The 19257-nt window shown below is 29.8% G+C and overlaps 7 protein-coding genes across 8 annotated transcripts in view; 2 read left to right on the top strand and 5 right to left on the bottom strand.

Annotated features, from left to right (window-relative positions):
• LOC108691126 (sorting nexin-14-like) overlaps positions 1–1356 on the bottom strand; it is a 3749-nt gene extending 2393 nt beyond the window's left edge. Inside the window, exons 1-4 of the mRNA XM_018198780.1 lie at positions 1274–1356; positions 918–1206; positions 444–827; positions 5–308 (exon numbers count right to left, since the gene is read on the bottom strand). Of these exons, the coding sequence (XP_018054269.1) occupies positions 5–308; positions 444–827; positions 918–1206; positions 1274–1356 (1060 nt within the window). The remainder of the gene's footprint in view (positions 1–4; positions 309–443; positions 828–917; positions 1207–1273) is intronic.
• A 250-nt stretch (positions 1357–1606) lies between these two features.
• On the top strand, positions 1607–3470 carry LOC108691137 (guanine nucleotide-binding protein subunit beta-like protein 1). Its single transcript, XM_018198792.1, has 4 exons — positions 1607–1974; positions 2361–2539; positions 2618–2951; positions 3038–3470. Exons 1-4 carry the CDS (start codon positions 1831–1833, stop codon positions 3344–3346), a joined length of 966 nt encoding a protein of 321 aa, XP_018054281.1. The 5' UTR covers positions 1607–1830; the 3' UTR covers positions 3347–3470.
• A 90-nt stretch (positions 3471–3560) lies between these two features.
• LOC108691136 (tyrosine--tRNA ligase, mitochondrial) lies at positions 3561–5321 on the bottom strand. Of its 2 annotated transcripts, XM_018198791.1 has the most exons (4): positions 5304–5321; positions 5007–5123; positions 3998–4896; positions 3561–3932 (listed from the first exon to the last, which is right to left on the bottom strand). In XM_018198791.1, the coding sequence occupies exons 1-4, from the start codon at positions 5318–5320 to the stop codon at positions 3583–3585; spliced, it is 1383 nt and encodes a 460-aa protein (XP_018054280.1). In that variant the 5' UTR covers position 5321; the 3' UTR covers positions 3561–3582. The 2 variants fall into 2 exon arrangements, with proteins under 2 accessions (XP_018054280.1, XP_018054279.1); XM_018198790.1 differs by having other exon boundaries at positions 5007–5312.
• Positions 5322–5827: 506 nt separating this feature from the next.
• On the bottom strand, positions 5828–8831 carry LOC108691127 (rac GTPase-activating protein 1-like). The gene is made up of 10 exons (XM_018198781.1): positions 8540–8831; positions 8080–8282; positions 7852–8003; positions 7365–7776; positions 7113–7282; positions 6880–7006; positions 6570–6802; positions 6211–6496; positions 5968–6140; positions 5828–5891 (listed from the first exon to the last, which is right to left on the bottom strand). The coding sequence occupies exons 1-10, from the start codon at positions 8619–8621 to the stop codon at positions 5828–5830; spliced, it is 1902 nt and encodes a 633-aa protein (XP_018054270.1). The 5' UTR covers positions 8622–8831.
• Positions 8832–9711: 880 nt separating this feature from the next.
• On the bottom strand, positions 9712–10526 carry LOC108691132 (coiled-coil domain-containing protein 115-like). Its single transcript, XM_018198785.1, has 2 exons — positions 10504–10526; positions 9712–10273 (listed from the first exon to the last, which is right to left on the bottom strand). The coding sequence occupies exon 2, from the start codon at positions 10210–10212 to the stop codon at positions 9712–9714; it is 501 nt and encodes a 166-aa protein (XP_018054274.1). The 5' UTR covers positions 10213–10273; positions 10504–10526.
• Positions 10527–11063: 537 nt separating this feature from the next.
• On the top strand, positions 11064–12951 carry LOC108691129. Its single transcript, XM_018198783.1, has 5 exons — positions 11064–11337; positions 11510–11560; positions 11633–11761; positions 11835–12048; positions 12122–12951. The coding sequence occupies exons 1-5, from the start codon at positions 11228–11230 to the stop codon at positions 12902–12904; spliced, it is 1287 nt and encodes a 428-aa protein (XP_018054272.1). The 5' UTR covers positions 11064–11227; the 3' UTR covers positions 12905–12951.
• An 817-nt stretch (positions 12952–13768) lies between these two features.
• On the bottom strand, positions 13769–15133 carry LOC108691131 (protein transport protein SFT2). Its single transcript, XM_018198784.1, has 3 exons — positions 14942–15133; positions 14141–14292; positions 13769–14046 (listed from the first exon to the last, which is right to left on the bottom strand). Exons 1-3 carry the CDS (start codon positions 15131–15133, stop codon positions 13779–13781), a joined length of 612 nt encoding a protein of 203 aa, XP_018054273.1. The 3' UTR covers positions 13769–13778.
• Between the last annotated feature and the right edge of the window lie 4124 nt (positions 15134–19257).

Here is a 19257-nt window from a genome sequence, read left to right on the forward strand (position 1 = left end):
AAACAAAATTGAAGAAGATTCATAGGTCCTGATTCTTTGATGTGTTGCATAAACATATATAACAGTTCAGGATCATTTAAAATTTCATTTAAAGATGGTTTGAAGCAACTGTGTGTGATATGTGAATGCATTGCTGGAAGTGTCACCCAGGATTGGAGTATTGGTACAGTAATAGTCTCTGCAGTGTTAGATAGAGTAGTCTCACGATGAGTGGATAATGTCACTAGCATATTTATATTTTCTGGATCTGCCAGTGCATCAATTGCTGGCAATAGCACCCAATTTGCCAAAATTTCTCGAAGTATTACCTAAAAGTCATCACATATAAATTAAAAGAAGCGTATGAAATATTACTCAATTGCTTGTATCTACATAATCTTTCAAATTCATAAATATACATGCTACATAATAAAAGCTAGAATTTTGAAAGAACATATCATTACTTTATTATTTGTTGAGACGTGTATGGCAGGTAATAAATGTGGTAACAGTGCAGTGACTAGACCCCGTAAATAATTCAACTCAGCTTCTCTTGAATACGCAGCTGGATGAATTTTAGAACTCAAACAACTCCCGATGTAATCTTGGGGCATTTCAACTTCAGATATGGGCATTTTGAGTAATGCTTTCCAATCTTGAGCGTGTTGTATGGCCACGGGAATCAGGCCATCAAAAACGAGAGTTGCTGTGTCTGCACGTAATAATCGAATGGTAATATTCTTTGCTGCTGTTGTTATAGCTAAACGTAATTGTTGTATGAAAGCTTCATTAGCTGAAATATCCGAGTACCAAGTATGGACATACATTTGGAGTAACTCTTCCAGAAGCTACAAGATAACAGATTTATATACCTTTTGCTAACAAATACAGAATGTAACAGTAAATTATGCATAAATGTATAATTAATTATTAATTACTTGCTCTAATGCATGATCAAAGTCTTTTGGTACTTTGACTTTGGTCGAATGCGGCAACAATTTATGCCTTTTGCAAGTATTCTTGCTGCAGACGCTACATGAATCCTTAATTTCGTATCTTACAATAAACTTGTCACTTATAATATTGAATCTCGTCAGCAAACCATAAACGCGTTGTTCATTTATAATATTATATCTCGTCAGTAAACTGTCAACATATTGTACTAACTGAACAGCGTAAAAACTGGCAATCGCGTAAATACTAACCACAATGAACACCCACAGAATGCTATAAAAAAATTAAGAATAATTTCACATATGTGAATTCATATACATTATTGACAAATGTTATTTACCTATTAAACACAATCACAATAAATGCGACAAGCAAAATAATAATCGCTGATGTTACAGCACTAAAAGAATACAGATCCTGCATTTCGTTGAACAGTGATGTTACAGAAAACAGTTTTATGTTTAGTAAAACATTCTTCGTTATCACAAAGTCATTTTTTAATCAAAGAAGATGTTTCCTTTATTTTCTCGATTCATAAAGTTGTCTTTTTGATCGCTTTAACAGTTTCAAGTGACGACTCTACACCAGTCTACACCTCTACACTCTCTATAGTTACAGTTATTTACAGCGCTCTGACAAATATTCTGAAATTCAAATACAATAAGTAATTAGTGGATTGCGACAGAAGAAAACAAAGAATAACGTGAAGAAAGAGTCGACTTTATTTTATATTTTCGTGTGATAATTCAAGAGCGGATTGAGAAACTTTTTGTCATCAGAACAATGATGAGATAACCTATATATTGCGTATAGATGCATTATCTTGATATGTCGGATATATTATAGACTCTCTTGGATTTTGTATGATATTTTAATAAAAAAAACAAGATTGCAACAATGTCGAGACCTCCGGATCCAAAATTTCTATTGCGTGGCGACATGGATGAAAATGTGCATAGTTTATTGTTTTCGATTAACTCTGATGTCGAGCATCTCTATGCTGGTGATGGAAAAGGCATAATACACATTTGGGATTTAAAGGTAAATACTTGTTTTTTTTTTTAATTATAACAGTTTAAATAATTTTTTAAATAATTAGATTTAATCTTTCGGTACTGTCAATTCAACTTTGTTTATGTTACATCTGCAAATTTAGATTATTTTTATTAAAATAAATTTAGTATTCATTCTTTTTTATAGAAATTATTTTGATTCTTTGAAATTAAAATTAGTGTCTTTTAATCGACAATATTAAAGGGATCTGACACACTTAGTATCAGTATAACTGTGTTTTTTTGGTATCAGCTCAGAGGATTATTTAATAAAAATTCATACAACATGAGAGAAGAATATTTTATTCTTAACATAAACATGCAGAAAAAACATTGAAATTTGTTAAAAAGAATTAAATTCTTTTTATGTTGTAGACAAACAGGATAAAATATCAATTATCAGATGGATGGAGTCCATGTTTTAATTTACACATAACTAACAAGACTGACTTAATAGTGCAACGAAGACATGGAATAATTGATGTGTACAAAATGAATGAATCAAACTGGATACTAGACAAAAGCATCAATTATGAATATTGCAGTTTTTGCAGGTATGTAACAAATAAATCTGTTATAAGTATATTAATAAATAAGTCTGTTAAAATTAACATGAATATTTTGTATCATAGATCTCAATTATTACCAGAGAACGATGCAGTACTGATTCCATTTGACTGTTCTGTAGTAAGAACATTATCATTAAAAACATTCAAACTAGAATCGACATTAGATCCATCCAAACTGTCTTATAGTAATAAATTAGGTACTGTAATGGCAATGAAATCATTGATGGATGTGAATGGTTTCGTTCTAGTTGCTTACGAGGGTGGGCAACTATTATTATGGGATATGAGAAAGAATGATGTTCTTAGTTCTCTTACTGTGGAACAATATCCAATGACTTTCGATTTTGATGCTTCATTGATGCAAGGCATCCTTGGCAGTGCGTCAGAGAAATTGGAGGTACATTACAAAAAATTGATTTTCATAACTCTGTCTAAAAAGATATATGAGTTTGGTGTTGATAAATTATGTTTACAAATTTTTAGATTTTCGAGATGTTGCCGAATCATACTTTATCTCACAAATATATGAGATCTTTGGAGCATGTTAATGGCATATCCATTCTTTCTGTAAGACCAGATAAAAAGATTGTCACGGTTGGATGTTGGGACGGACGTATGATGTTGTTCTCTTGGAAAAAATTACGTCCACTTGCGATATTAAAAGAACATAAAGCAAGTGTATATGACATTGTTTATTCACAATGTAAAGTCGAGGCCTACGATACTAAATGTTTAATGGCAGCGACTGGCAAAGATGGTTATATATCTATGTGGGATATATATAATAATTAGGAAAATCACAAAATGTAAATACATTTTGTACATATGAACAAAGCGAGGAATATAAAAATATTTATATTGTATATACATATATAGTTTATTGTAAATTATCTAATAAAAGTTTTCCATAACAATATATATTCGTGTGTATTAAAAGAGGAGATTGTTGCATTTATAATCATTATATGAACTTTTAGAGTATTAAAATATTGTTTATTGTACAACTGTATATATGTTTTTATATGATCTTATTGCCATCGAACTATGTGATACGTCTTTTTACCAACTCTCAGCAATGATAGATTATTGCTTAGTATATGAATGCCAGGTACAATTACCTCATTTAAATTAGTAATTTTTTGATAATTTACATAAAATCCACCTGCTGTTATGATTCGTTCAGCATCATGATCAGTTTTAAAGCATTTTACTTTTTTTGTTAGCTCGTATATGGTAATTCCTGGTTCAGATAAGACATCTACTATAGTTGCGCCTTCAAACACATCTGTTAGTTCCGATGCATTTAATCTTACAAATGATTCAATTGATTTATCATACAATGCTGCAGATGCACGCTTTGCAGCCAATAGTCCATCCTCTGTAAAAAAAATTACAAATTATGTAATAAATAATAATAATGACATAATTTTTTATAAAAATTACCTCCATGTACTAAAAGTGTAACTTGCTCCGCTAATAATTTCTGTGCTCTTCGCTGTTCTGGATTATTTATATGATTCTTCACAATTTCAGTAATTTTATTCAACGGTATAAATGTGAATAGTTTTAAGAATTTTTCAACATCGGAGTCTTTAGCTCTGATGAAATATTGATACAGTTGAAAGCTTGAGGATTTTATTGGAGACAACCATACTGCATTCAAAAGAGACTTCCCAAATTTCTTTCCACCTTCAGCTGTTATGAGCGGTAACGTTATACCATAAACTTCTTTTCGCATACTTTTCGTGATCAGGTCGTATCCAGACATAATATTACCCATCTGATCACTACCACCTATTTGGAAGCGACACTTGTAATTTTTCATCAATTGAAGCCAATCATATGCTTGGAATATTTGATATGTGAATTCAGTGAAACTCATCCCTGTCTCAGAATTTAATCTTGCTTGGACAGAAGATCTACCCAACATTGTACCCATTCGAAAATACTTTCCAATATTTTTGATAAATTCAATGATATTTACATTTGCATACCAATCCAAATTGTTTACTATAATTAGAGGCTTCAGTGCCGTTTCCTTATTTTTCCAAAAATAATATCTATGATTATTAAATATGGTCTCTATGTTCTTTGTAATAGACTTGATGTTTTCTTCAATTACATATCTTTCTATTTCAATGCGTTCAGATTTTCTATGACTAGGATCACCTATTAAACCGGTAGCTCCACCAACTAGAGCTATAACTTGATGTCCTGCTCTCTGCCAATGTAAAAGATTCATCAGAATGAGTAAATTGCCAATATGTAAACTGTCTGCTGTTGGATCAAAGCCAGCATAAACACATTGGGATGATTTGTTCAGTAAATCTACTATTTCATTTCTATTAAAAAAATATATAAGATATATAAATTGATATAAATATTAAGAGACAACGCATTATAAAAATTTTTATAACATTAAGTAACAGAAAAAATAATTCAGTATACTTACGTACTAGTATCGGGAAATATATCCTCGTACATGCCCCTTTCATGAAGCTTCAATATATTTCTGCTGCAGTAAAATCTGCATTTGTCAAAATTAACATTTCTGATGGTGGAGCTGAACCTTAATAAAGAACGCACGCTCATTTTGCTATATATTTGTAACTTTAAAAAAATAATGAACAATTATCTTCGAACTTCAGAGAAATCAAATTTCGTTATGAAATTTCTACATACAAATATGCGAACGTAAATTCATACGATCATAATATTCGCAATTCAAGTTTACAATGTCGATGCCAACCTCAAATAATGCGCCATCTGCCGCTCTGCAGTCTGCTTCTAACCTATGACACAGTGAACATATATAATACATACATAGATGTTAGTGCGAATAAATTGAATAACAATATTAACTATTTATTTGAAATATTAATTAGATTTTGTGTTGATTTTATTTAAATATCAGTAATAAAATAAAAGCTTAAAATAATTATTACATATGTTAAAAAAAATCTTATGAGATTAGACATATAAATATTAAATTTACATATTAAAATAAATTAATTAATAAGTACTCCTTCTAAGGAGTACTTATTAATTAATTTAAAAGAGGGAAAGTGTTGTAATTTAATAATTAAATTAGATTAAGATTAAAATTAAATTAGATTATTGATTTGCTTTAAGATATAAATATAAATCAAGATGTTTATTGCATTTATTTTAGTATATTTACAAAAGAATACATATAAGCATGTTAAATATTAGGCCAAACAATTCTGTGTATAAATTGTTATAATATAACAAATGTATAAACTTGCTTATATATTAGTATCCTATTCTAGATGGCGGTGTAGCAAAGTATTTCTTGTTTCTCCTCATAAAAGTGCGGCTGTAAATACAAAATATAAAATATGAAATATAAAATAAGGAAAATATATAGCAATTATTATTTGTGCGATACTCACCTAGAAGCGACAGGAGTGAAGAAACCGCGAGAGATACTACGCTTGAGAAGTGATTCCGTGGATGGCGTATGTTTCAATTCTCCCGGTTTTGGGGTAGAAGTGCAATTCGAATTTGTAGGGTTTACATAAGTTGCCCAATAATCGGATGGAATTTGAAGTAAACTCTCTACTATCTAGAACGTGAAATATATTACATTATATTTCAGTATCAGTCATAATGGTGCATTTAAAAATTTTTCTTACCGCAACTTGATGCTGAATATCACTAATAGATGGTTCCTTGGAAATGTAACCGACTAAAGTTGGTCCAAAGACCTTGGCGAGATTACTAATAGGCATCTTACATTCAGCACTACTCGATACTCTCTGTAAATGTAATATCAAAAAGGCTAAAGTATCGCGATTTGGTTGTGGCAATTCTGATATTGCTTGATAAAGAGCGGCGTCAGCATCCTGTTTATCCGTCTTTTGTGTCGCACGTATAAAGTCTCCCAACAAACCGACAGTGATCAACGGTTCACGTAAGTTTCTATAAAATATGAATTCAAATATATATATGTATATATTGCATCCCCTTTTAGAATATATTTCGGGTGACATACCTAAGAAAATCTTTTAAAGTAGAACAGATGGTCGTAATATCGACGTTAGAAAGATTTGGAGCGCCTTTGCCTTTCAAAAACTTCTCCAGGAGACATTTGACATCTACTTTTGCTCCGTTCACTCTGTATAATCCCTGCTCGTTCATTCCGCGTAATTCAACTTCGTTAATGCAGTGAACTACTATGGAAGGTACCATTGGTGGTGTTATAGGTGTGTAATCAGCTATAGTACCCTATACATGAAAATAGCATTTAGTGAAGATATTGACGAAAAATGTTTTGACGTAGAAATTATAATAACGATACTCACAGGTATACCACGTAATGTAGGTGTATTTCCTGTTGGAACACATGGTAGTGGTACTAAACTTTTACACTCTGTATGAGCTGTAGCTCTACAATCTCTGCATTTTTGTAGCGTATTTCCAAATCGAATTCTATTAATAAATGAAAAGACATTAAGATTTTTTTTCTTATCCATAGCAAATCTTATGAAATTAATTACAAGCTTTTTAATATGTTCATGTAGTTGAATAACATTACTTTTTCCCACAATGTGTGCAGATTTCCGGCCTAAGTATAGTTTTTGCTACAAAATGATGACTTCTAGACATTTTTAAATTCATGGTATAGCCACCAATATTTGGACTTGGTTTATAAATGTCCTCCGAGTCTGAAGTTGATGTAAGAATATCAGCCTTTGGTGCTGATGGCTAAAAAAAATCATTCCTCCTATTAATTATAGACATACACTTTAAATGTAAAGCAATTAAATTATATGATTTAGTAACGTACCGCTGTATCAATTGGCATTTTGTTTACATCTAAATGCGATAATTTTGATTTATTGTGTTCTGTACTACTTTTACGTCGTTTGCGTGAATTATGCAGGAGAATCTGGGGATCAGCATTTTCATCACCAGGTATAGCCTCGATCGTGGATGATGCAGTAATTGTACCATCCTTTGGCATAACTACAGTAGTAGTCGCTACTATTTTATCAGAGGAATTTAATTCTGTAGCTTTGTGCAATGTACTGCGATGAGGTTTTTTGGAATATTCGCTACTGGGACGATGCTCTTTCCATTCTCGCCTTTTCTGATTTTGCAAAATAGCACTGGTCTCAAAGTCATCATCTGATCTTGATAAACAATTAAGGTCACTCAATAATGAGCCAGTGGAATTCAATTCCGCTATTGTGTTAAGTCTAAAATAATATGAATAATATAACATTGTCATACAATCCAATGTATCTTTGAGTATAAATTGAGATTATATTTACTTGTCAATCGGTACATCTTGAATATGTGTGTTACTTTGACGTTGATTCATTGAAGTATTATTAAGAAACTGTAATTTCTCTCTAGTTTCATGATTCAGATTTTTCCCTCTATCATTAAACAGTAAATCTCTGGCTGTATCAATTTGTTCCTTCTGAAAAAGATGTAAATATGAACAGTTGATTAAAAAAAGTTAAAGTATTCTTAGAAATAAAAGAAGTATCAGTTACTAAATAATCTCTATGATCCTCGACATCACGACGTTTACGATTCTCTTCTTCCAAATTTCTTCTTGCGTGACGCAATTTTCTCTCAAGACCCGCGATTTCAGCATGAGCCTTATCCAAAGCTGAATGAAGTCGTTGACATTCTTGCACTGATGCCAGCCATTTCTGTCTCATCTCCTCTTGATTTAAAGCGAATCGTAGGAATTCTATATAAAGCAATGTTGAAACAATACATTTATATCTACGTGTATCTATAATAGATTTATTTTTACAGCTTAATTATGTACACCGTTTTTAAAATGAAATAGGTATACAGGTTTAAATTCGACTAAACGAAAAAGTTTCAGTGTAGTCCAGTGTAGCAAACAAATTTTATAATTATTTTAGAAAAGTCGATTAAGGTTATCGCAAGGAAATAAATAATAGCTGCAATAATATCGATCATATATGATTATTAACGAACCTTCTTCGCAGGCCCCATTTAGCAAGACGTTTGTACATCTCACCAGCTCGTCGTAAGTTGCTAAAAGTGACAACGACATCATTCTTATACTTTTTTGTTGTTTCTTCCGTGAACTATCACTCTGCTGACATGTTATCGGCCTGTAACATTCAGCAATCTGTCGTGATCAATAGTAACTAGTTCTCCCTGATAGTACACACAAACAGTTTAATAGATTCAATGAAATATTCGAGCGATTGAAATCATACAGATAACATGGTACGCGACGCCCGTCGGAGTTCGGAGTTTTGAAAATCGCCCCTTTTCTAACCGTTAAGTTGATAGAGATGACCTCTGCTGGAGAAAATGCGAATTATTTCCACCATGATTCCATGATGCTGCCAACCCTCAAGATTTTAATTTCTAATCGATCAAATAATTATAATCTTTTTGTTCTGATTGCAAATTATATTGATTATAATTTAATCATTTAGATAAATCTGATTTTAGTTTATTTTGTCTAATTAAATTCTAATTTATAATTAATTGATATATATATTTTAATAAATTATATTTTTTACTTCATAAACAAATAAAATTCAGATTTTTTTTTTTATATCTGATTAAGAGATTTAAATGTACACGCTTATAATTATATTAATATAATGAAATTCAGTATATTTTTATTATTCTTCTGATAAATATCTTAAACATTTTTTAGTAATATGATTCTTAGAACGTCAATATGATAGTGTTGTATATAGGAAAGAAAATAAAAAATATATATAATTATATATAAACAAAATTCGATATATATTAAATCTAGTCAATTTTACATATATTTATATACATTAGAATAGATATTTTATAACTGGTGTGTATAATTTTAATATCTAACATGTTATACATATATTTAAAAAATTAATATATTATAGGATCGTGTGTGTGTGTGTGTGTGTGTAATAACACAAACTATAGAAATCAAAGCCTTTAAACAGTTGGATCTTAATGCTCTGCTCTAGCATTTAAAGGCTTTGATAATTTTTTTAATCAAAATACTTAATTATTATCATGAATCCAATTTGTACGTAACTTAGTATTCATTACTTCTATAGATATTAAACTTTAATTAGATATATAACAGAAAAACAGGCAATAAACAAAGGTTTTTAGAAATTATTAAAAAAACTTTCTTAAATATCATTTGGAGAACATGAACTATCTTTTTCAATACATAATGTTTTAAGCTTGGAGAGTACGGAAATAAGCTCTGCCTGTGTATTTGCTATCTTTGCAGCAAGATAGATGGATTCCTGAAAACGCTTCTGACTGTTTTTCAAGTTTTGTGGAACCAATACACCAAACCATTTTATAGGATCTTTCGGTCCATCTGCGTCATCGCTTAATTTTTTAAAACTGATGTCAAAACATGGCTCAGTCATATCATTATCTTCATTTATTGTTTTAGTCTCTAAATCAAACAAGGATGTCACTGTATCTTCATTATTTGGAACTTGTAACATACTGATATTTTCCTTTCCACGAATATATTTTGCTTTTGCCAGCTCAATGTGGCCATCCTTCAGCAATGTTTCCATTTGAATATTTCCATGAACTTTTTCTTCTATTAATTCTAATTTACGTAACATTAATTCATCAATCTCTTCCGATAAAACATCTACGTTTTTACTCATACTGTAATCGATAATTATCGCCACAAAAATTTTTAACAGTATATGCACGATGAAATTTTATCTGAAAGCAAAATATCGAAGATTATATATAACATGAAACATTATTGATGAACAAACATTCATTTATTATTAAAGAAATAAAAGATAGGTAATTTAAAGAGGTACAGCTATTATTTTAAAATATCTAATTTTATCAATATTGGAGGTGAGAGAACTAAACTAATTCCCAAAAATACATATTTTATGTATTATACATATTTTATCTATCTTACATCATATCAAACAACTTACATTGATTATTATTTAAAAATATTGTCTTAACCTATCTTGAAAGTAATATTTCAAATATCTTGTTTTATAAATGAATTCAATTTGTTTCTCCAATCTTTTGTATTCTTTGAAAGAGGTTCCAATCAAACTTTCATATTATATTTATTTAAAAAATCAAGATATTAAGATTATTCTCGACTATTTTCGAGATATTGTTGTATTTGCAGAAGCACTTTTATAATAGCAAATGAAATCTCTATCACTTCTCGCTCTCATCTGGATTGCAAATAATTTTATTTATTATTTTAAGTAAATCGGTTTTAAAAAGTCAATTACAAGATTTGGTTCTTTAACAGCTTTTTTACTTTCGTAGAAAATAAGTCAAAAAAGTATCAAACAAAATACTTCTTTTACGAGACAAAATTATAGTAGAGTCTGTATGTTATGTTTCTGCACTGACTGCACCACAAATGAAGTGCAAAGTGAATGTGCTTCGGTCGAATAGTCGAGTATTGCAAAATTTTAGCAAAATTCGACGAAATTAATTGACTTTCAGACTTTTTAAAAGAAAGAATATAAAAGATAAGAAAGATATAAAAGATAAGAAAGATTGGAAAGTAAAAATATATTAGAATTTGAATAATGAAGTATTATAACCTCAAGAGAAAACTAAAGGTGATCAACCGATCGAAATAAACCCTGTATTTTTTTGAGGAATATTAACAAGTATTACATAAACATAAACATGACTACACCTATATTAACAAAAAAGCAGCAGAGGCACAGCTTATCAGCTAAAACTGGGCCTATCAAGGGTTTGCGGAATATTTTGGCACAACCTACTCAGAATTTCTGGTATTTTCACATGATATTAATTTTGGAGCATTTTCCATTTGTTTTAATAATTTGATGTAACAGTATTAAATATTTAATCAAAGATGAACATTTATTTATAAACATTGTTGAAGCTAACATTTTACTAAAGATGATTGCAGTTTGTACTTATTTTTGCAAAATGCTTTTTTAGGCCAATTGTTAATGTAGATCAATATCCAGAGTTGATGACAAACTTAAATATGTAAGTATGTGATTTAAAACATAAATAATTTTAAAAAATATCATTTTTAATCATTGTGGAAATGTTTTATAGGATATTACCATCAATAAAAAAATCTAATCATAAAATCCCTAAGGATATACTTAAAAACCTAACAAAAAAAGATCGTGCATTAGTTAGAAAAAAAATGTTAGAAGAGGCACCTCCAAAACCAGATATACTGTAAGTACCCTTTGTATTATATAGTTGTAAATAATTTAAAATTTAGCTATTTTATCTGATTTATAAATTTTAGGAAATTCATGGTTATAGGTATTAATGAAGTGACTCGAGCCTTAGAAAAGGATAATATATGTAGCATCTTATTAGATGCTAATACTGACCCGCTTATATTAATAAAACATATTATTTCCATGGCAATAAACAAACAAATACCTGTTCTAATGCTGCCTATGTTGAGAACAATCATAAAAGAAAAAGGATTTCCCTCAAGAGTTCTTGCTTTAAAGGTAACATATTAATATTTTATCATTTTAAACATATTTTTGTAGATATTTCTTAGAGATTTATTATTTCTTACAGCAAGAGGTAATGCAATGTCCAAATAATATTTGCTATCCAATATACAAATCGATAGCAGAAGCTTTTAAAGACTTCGAGTTACCAGAATGCTTGCTTCAATGTTATAAACCAGATGAAGTACCTGATAAAAGCGCAATATGTAAAACAGAAATCACAGATAAGGATTCTGATACAAAGCCAAATATTTCTAAGCCAGAAAAATCTGTTGCAGTATTTGCAGATGTGTATAAATACAGATCTTCACGAGATGAAAGAGTTTTCGTACCACCAACAATCAACAAAAGTTCTCAACTCTCTCAAACACTATCAGATAACTTTATTCCTTCAGACAGTGATCCTGATACTGTCAATGATAAAAATTGTGCAATTATATCGAAGAATGAGAAATATGTAAATATCGAAAAGAAAGAAAAATATTTACTAATATCCGAAAATATAGAAGAGAATCAGTCTTTTAATGAATTAAAATTAATAAAAAATAAAGCAGATTCAACGGAACAAACAAACATATTAAGTTCTCAAATCTCTCAAAAATCAGATGATTTTATTCCTTTAAACAGTGATTTTGATTCTGTCATCGATAAAAATTATGCAAGTACATCGAAGAATGAGAGATATGTAAATATCGGCAAGAAAAAAAAACGTACACTGAAGTCTAAAAATACAGATGATGTATTAAAAAGATTCAGAAATGAACCTAATTATTTGTCATTAAAAATAAAATGTATACAAGGAAGTAAGAAACGAAAAAAAGCAACTAAATTTGCTAAGAAAAAAGGATAGAAGCACTTGACAGTTTAGTAGTAGAATAATTGTTTAGCAAGAAAAAATCTGAGTATAATTCTTAATATTATTCCGCATGTGATACAGGATTTTGAATGGAAAAATATTCTATTGTGATGAATACAAGAATCAAAAATATAAATTAAATCCTAAGATACAACGTAATATTGGAAATAAAGAATTGGTTTTGAAAATCCAAATAACAATTACAATTCGTTTTCTAATCTAAGGTGATTAAATATAATTTTTGTCTTATTTCATGTCAATTGTCAATAAACATTGTATTTGATACTCAACTAGTTAATAAATAAATTTCAATATTTGGAACTGAAATTCATGCTTTAGCTTCAAACATTGGAATTTAGTTGTTAACTTTCTAAATTGAGTGTCAAAAATAAATTCTATATAAAAAGAAAAATAGAACAAAAATTATGTATAGTAATAAAAATATATTTTAAATTATTACATTATATACAAGAATTAACCCTATCTTTTTCGTTATCAATTTACTTATACTAATAAACAGAATTGTATTTATTAATATAAGTAATACAATTCAATCAAAAAAATTCTACTAATAATAAATTGTAATAAAAATATAGTAACTCCCTCATTTTTACGCATATAAATTATACATAGTATAAGAGTATATAAATTGTGTGTTGAATGTATGAAAACGAATTCAAATTAGTTTTCTCTGTATTAATTTTAATAACTAGATATTAGATAAATGATAAGTCATTTAATATCCATATTTTTCTCAATATAAATTTTATGTGATGCTTTAAAAAAATTTCCAAAAGATGGAGATATTGTTTTTCTTTTTATTATTATAAAACAGCAAAATATATCCTAAGCATAGTAATATCATCTTTCACACAGGTAAACTTGATTTTACAGACGATCTAAACACTCTTGTAAAGAACATAAGGCCAGTTGTACCTCCTGGTATATGACTTATTAAAAAGGACAATGTAGCTATCAACTGTAAAATAGCACATAATATTGTCAAAGGAGTCGATTGCAAATGCAGAGCAAAGTAAAGTGTGCCTGTTAATGTTGCAAAGTACAATATGGTAAAGTACTTCTTCTCAGCTAGGAATAATGATTTCATATAACTTGATCCCCACAAAAAACAAAAGCTAGAAGAAATCTTTTATTAGAAATATAATATTCTTCTCATATATATATTCATAGATATATCTCGTATTATTTTTTAAATATTTATATATGTACCTCATTAGAAAGAAGAGACTCCCTAAGGAATAAAGGAGAGCAAATTTTCTTGCTTTAAGTAATAATACAGGAATATAAATCGCTGATAGACAAAAGCATAATAAGCCCAGAAGAAAACACACAGCGAAAGATATGAGCCTTTGTGTTCTCGTCTAACAAAGTAAAAAAATCTTTTATAAAAAGGTCCAATATTCAAAGTCATTGATATAGATTTTATTCAACAAGAATTATAGCATAAGTTTTCTAATCTATTTAATTTATATTTATTTATTTATATTTTTAAATATATTGATAAGAAATAGATGTTTTTATTGATAACAATGGATGATTTTTAACAAATTTACATAAATAAAAGTTGATTAAATTTGATTTCACAATTTTCCTACAGAAATACAAAAATATTTCAATTACAGGAACGTAAAAAATATCAGCTACAATATTACATATATCACAAATAAAGTTTGACTAAATTCAAATTAATCAGCGATTAATTCAGTAAAATTTATCAGAGCACTAATTTCTATCATATAATTTGTCGGCATTAGTCTAATTTTTTCCCATGTTTATAATATGATAAAAAAATCGAGTTTTACATTTACAAAATACTACAGATATTTACTTGACAGATTAATCGTTTGATTGAAAATGAATTTAGAGAGACAACGCCTTAAACTTTTAATGTTTAAGTTTGACACTACTGCTTTGCATTAATATTTTTTGAGTTAATCAGAATTTTTAACATTTAATCAACATCAGTGCAAACATTTGTCGAGTTGTTAAGGTTATGAGACAATGCCGTACCATAGCAGGACAACATTCTCTTTGCGATTTTTGGATCCATCCTGCCTTCTCCTCCGTCTCGTCGGTACTTTTTCTGAACCATTTGCCAAAGTTCGCTTTCGATATCGCTACCGATGGAATGGCGATTTTATATTGTTTTTCATTTTTGTTACTGAGGAGATATTCGTTCAGCTCCTTATTGAGATCAGCCATTTTGACATATCGCGCTATTGAAATTGTAAACAATGAAAGTTATCGATTGTAAGAGAGAAATTGTTTTTATCAACGATAAGTATATGTTTAATTTAATAAAGTAAACTGTTTTATCGACTACTGCGATTTACTTTATCGATCGTACGCAGTTCGATCGATTATACATCCGTCAAGGAGCTGAATGAACGAGATATAAAAATCGATTGGACACAAATAGCATTTGAATACAAAATTGAATACAAATTGAATACAAATAGCGTTTTCTCTTGGAATACACTGGGTGCAATATCTTGCATTGCATTAGTTACGTGTAAGTGCGACACTACACTCAGTTACACTACACTAGAGTGCACATTATGATGTACACTACATCATTATTGCGCTAAAATCCTGTTCTCGCTTGACTTCCATTTTCAAATTTTAAATGTCACACCCCATACAGCAGATTGAAGCAATATTGTTGCAATGTTGCAATATTGCAGATTCCAATATAACATTGTAGAGATGTAAATTAACAATACGCAAAATGTCAGTAATATGCCTGTAGTATTCCAGAAACGTTGCAAAACTGTAATTCTTTAATTGTTACAATAATAATATAAAAATATAATTTTTTTCTAATATTTATGTAGTAGTACAGTTTTTTAGTTTAACAACCGTTTTTATGATATAATAATTAATATATTTAAATTAAAAAATGTATTAAGTCTATTATTCGACGGCCATTAAGTTTTATGTTTATTTTAAATATGTATAATATCGAATTGTATAATATCGAATTTGGAATCAATGCATCTTTATCAGATAAATAATTAAGCTGCTAAAAAACGATTTATCGAAATCGTTTATTAATTCATTAATTATGTGATCGATGATGTATTTGTATGTCTGATGTGAACGCAAGAATAAACCCGAACTTTATTGATAAATTTCATACTATCATTTTTTAAATCGATTTCAATTGATTCAGAGTGGCTTCGAATTAAAAAGAATCACTGCGATTAACTTAATCCATGATTAATTCACTAAGCGACTGTATTATTATATTAATGTGGGTAATATTTGTAGTTTGTTCGGGGCACATACATACATGCTTTATCTTTAGGAATAAATTTATTTTTCAAAATTTACCTTCAAAATTAATACTATACTTATTGAAATATTTTAAGGTTTTATCATGAAAAAAATTGATTTATAGAAAGCACATATTACTAGAAATGCGATTTGTAAAAAAATTAAAGTTAGTGAGATATATGTACAGAAAATGGTTTTTATTTTAGAGTCTTCGTAAGAAATTTATTCAAATATTACATTACATTGCAATATTGCTGGAACATTTCGTTGCAATATAACAAAAAACGGACATCTTAACATTATTGGAACCTTGCAGCAATGATTTCGCAATCACCATGCAATATTGCAATGTTTCAATGAAATTATTCTGCAATGTTTCTGCAATCTTTCTGTGCTATATGGATACTACACCGTCTCTTTGAGATGGTGTAGCAAAATTCTACTTTGTGCATAAAATTTGCACTATACTCAAGGAAATACGATACACCGAATGAGTTCGCTTATCGCCGACCATTGAAACACGGTACACTGTCTGAGTGTTAGTCATTAGTGGGCGATAGCGCAGCCAAGAGAAAACGCTAAAGATAGTCAGACAAATTACATTTATATGATCTATTTCACTGGTTTCTACTTTGGCGGAAAAATGTTGCTGAAATTATTCTACATTTTGAACTAACTACTTTTCAACACAATTTCAGCATTTTAAAAAAGTTTCAGTTTAATTTCAGCGATTTTTAGCTGAAAAATTCATTTTTGATAAAATTTGATAAAATTTCAGAAAAATTTTAGCAAAATTTTTAGACAAATTTCAGCAAGAATTTCAGAGAAATTTCGGTTGGATTTCAATGATTTTTCAGTATGTTAGCTGAAAAATTCACTTTCAGTGAAATTTCAACAAATTTTCAACAATTTTGCTGAAATGTTCCAAAACGTGGAATAATTTCAGTGAAACTTTTTCGCCAAGATATTCTCCATATATCTATGATGTGATTTCTTCAAATGCTTCGAAGCTTTTAATTGACCATTGAAAGAAAGAATTTTACTAATTGATCAATTAAAAAATATTTCGAAGCATTTGTAGCTTCAAGTGATTCTAATCATTCGTAAATTCGATTTTTAATCATAAATTCATATTTATATTTTAAACTTGATTGTAAAGAGACCTTTACTTTCACTGTTCTGAATATAAAAAAAATATTTTATTTTTATTAGTAATTTTTAATTGTGGCAAACTGTTGCGGCAATCGATTAGATAAATACTCTAAGTTAGAATGTATTATTATCAAGTTTAATTATATTGTATCCCTGTAGTTGTTCACACAATTTACAATTTCATAAAAAAGTTTAAATTTATTAAATTCGTTTTTTTAAATATAATGCGAATATATAGTATGTATATTTCAAATATTATTCAAATTAGAGAAAATTATAGATATATATAATTACTTAAAGAGTAGATCAATTAATACGTGAATTGGATGCGAGACGTAAATGACCATTCCGTGCTTCGCGTGAATAAAATACCACGATGGGTTTTCAAACTTACATTTATTTAAACAAATCAACATTGACCTCATATTTACGGATTGTATACTGTATTTGTTGCACAGAGGATGCACCTTTCTATACGCGAGATCTACGCATCTCGCGACGCGTCGAATTGTTTGATAAATCAAACGGTCGGGGACAAGGGGGAGGGAAGGAGAGGGGAGAAGGGCCAGGGAATTGGACTGAGAATTGTACTGATAGAATAATTATAACGAGATTAGAAGAGCTAGAACCGGACTAGAAACAAGTCTCATTATCACAATGTAATATCGCGTTAGAGAGCATTACTTATAATAATCGTAATAAATATAATAATAATAATAATAATGTCGTTCATTTGAAGAGGAATGATACTAATAGGCGCAAACGTAACAATATAGTTCGGGAACTCAGACAACATATCGATCACACCCGAAATACAATACACACGCTACGAATATCGTTAATAATTCCCAGGTTCCGCTTATCCATCATATATAGTTTTTTTTTCTTGTCTTTTACTGCTAAATACGTACTGCTCACGGCCGCTTGATTTCTCGATTATACGATACATAGGATGAGACTGCTAATTATTCAACATGAAGATCTCTAAACTTATTTTCACATGCGTAGCGAAATGAATTCACCCTGGGAGGGATTGAGATGACTGTCAATTGTCAATTGCATACTTAATCGCGAAACTCCGTATATGTAAGCTCAAAGAAAATATAAATGGGCGTAAAGTACCGTGGTGAACCATTTGTTCGTTTCAATTTAACTCGCGATGAATTCGACAACTACGAGTTCTCGTCTCGCCGATTCTATTCGTATAATTCTGTCGTAACGAATCTTCGAAGGGTCACGAGAAATTCCTTTGAAAATAGCTTTCAAAGCGAAAAAAAAAACAATTTGCCAAATTTAATCCTTTATTATCCTCCTTTGCTACTTACTTGTCGAAGTAGAAAGCAAAAGAAGAGGCATTTGAGAAATCTTTCCTCTCGTTCGCCACATTTTTTTTATGTATACACGGATTTACGCAACTAAGCGTACGTATTCGAGTATGCTTGTATACATTGTCATTTTCTCTCTCTCATTTCCTCTCTCACTCTTCTCTCTCTCTCTCTCTCTCTCTCTCTCTCTCTCTCTCTCGCTCTCTCTCACACTCTTCATACGTATAAGTATGTACGTCTCCTCGTGGACATAAATTCGTGTGTATTTTCATTAACTATATACTTTGGCTTGTCCTCACACCTCACTGCACCTCCGCCTTCTGCTTTAACGCTAATGGCAGCACGGATACAAGTTTTTTTTTATACTGTAATAGCGTCCTCTCAGTGCACACACGTGCCCTATTCATTTTGCTTCATTATTCGAACGAACGCGAGTCCATATTACATATACATATATATATAAGTACGAATATATGTATGTATATGTACACGCACGCACGCACGCACGCACGCACGCACGCACGCACACACACACACACACACACACACACACACACACACACACACACACAC

This window comes from Atta colombica, unplaced genomic scaffold (assembly GCF_001594045.1).
Source record: "Atta colombica isolate Treedump-2 unplaced genomic scaffold, Acol1.0 scaffold401, whole genome shotgun sequence".
Lineage (NCBI taxonomy): Eukaryota > Metazoa > Arthropoda > Insecta > Hymenoptera > Formicidae > Atta > Atta colombica.

Bases quoted from the DNA above. Each gene is read 5' to 3' on its own strand.
- LOC108691137 (XM_018198792.1), top strand. From the start codon at position 1,831: ATGTCGAGACCTCCGGATCCAAAATTTCTATTGCGTGGCGACATGGAT. The intron at 1,975-2,360 runs GTAAATACTTGT...TTTATGTTGTAG, and splicing joins TACACATTTGGGATTTAAAG to ACAAACAGGATAAAATATCA. The intron at 2,952-3,037 runs GTACATTACAAA...ACAAATTTTTAG, and splicing joins GTGCGTCAGAGAAATTGGAG to ATTTTCGAGATGTTGCCGAA.
- LOC108691136 (XM_018198790.1), bottom strand. From the start codon at position 5,146: ATGAGCGTGCGTTCTTTATTAAGGTTCAGCTCCACCATCAGAAATGTT. The intron at 4,897-5,006 runs GTAAGTATACTG...TTTTTTTAATAG, and splicing joins ATATTTCCCGATACTAGTAC to AAATGAAATAGTAGATTTAC. The intron at 3,933-3,997 runs GTAATTTTTATA...TTTTTTTTACAG, and splicing joins TACACTTTTAGTACATGGAG to AGGATGGACTATTGGCTGCA.
- LOC108691127 (XM_018198781.1), bottom strand. From the start codon at position 8,621: ATGATGTCGTTGTCACTTTTAGCAACTTACGACGAGCTGGTGAGATGT. The intron at 8,283-8,539 runs GTTCGTTAATAA...TGCTTTATATAG, and splicing joins AAATGGGGCCTGCGAAGAAG to AATTCCTACGATTCGCTTTA. The intron at 6,497-6,569 runs GTATGTCACCCG...CATATTTTATAG, and splicing joins ACTTTAAAAGATTTTCTTAG to AAACTTACGTGAACCGTTGA.
- LOC108691132 (XM_018198785.1), bottom strand. From the start codon at position 10,212: ATGAGTAAAAACGTAGATGTTTTATCGGAAGAGATTGATGAATTAATG.
- LOC108691129 (XM_018198783.1), top strand. From the start codon at position 11,228: ATGACTACACCTATATTAACAAAAAAGCAGCAGAGGCACAGCTTATCA. The intron at 11,762-11,834 runs GTAAGTACCCTT...TATAAATTTTAG, and splicing joins CCTCCAAAACCAGATATACT to GAAATTCATGGTTATAGGTA. The intron at 12,049-12,121 runs GTAACATATTAA...TATTTCTTACAG, and splicing joins CAAGAGTTCTTGCTTTAAAG to CAAGAGGTAATGCAATGTCC.
- LOC108691131 (XM_018198784.1), bottom strand. From the start codon at position 15,133: ATGGCTGATCTCAATAAGGAGCTGAACGAATATCTCCTCAGTAACAAA. The intron at 14,293-14,941 runs GTACGGCATTGT...TTACTTTGTTAG, and splicing joins GAGAATGTTGTCCTGCTATG to ACGAGAACACAAAGGCTCAT. The intron at 14,047-14,140 runs GTACATATATAA...GATTTCTTCTAG, and splicing joins AGTCTCTTCTTTCTAATGAG to CTTTTGTTTTTTGTGGGGAT.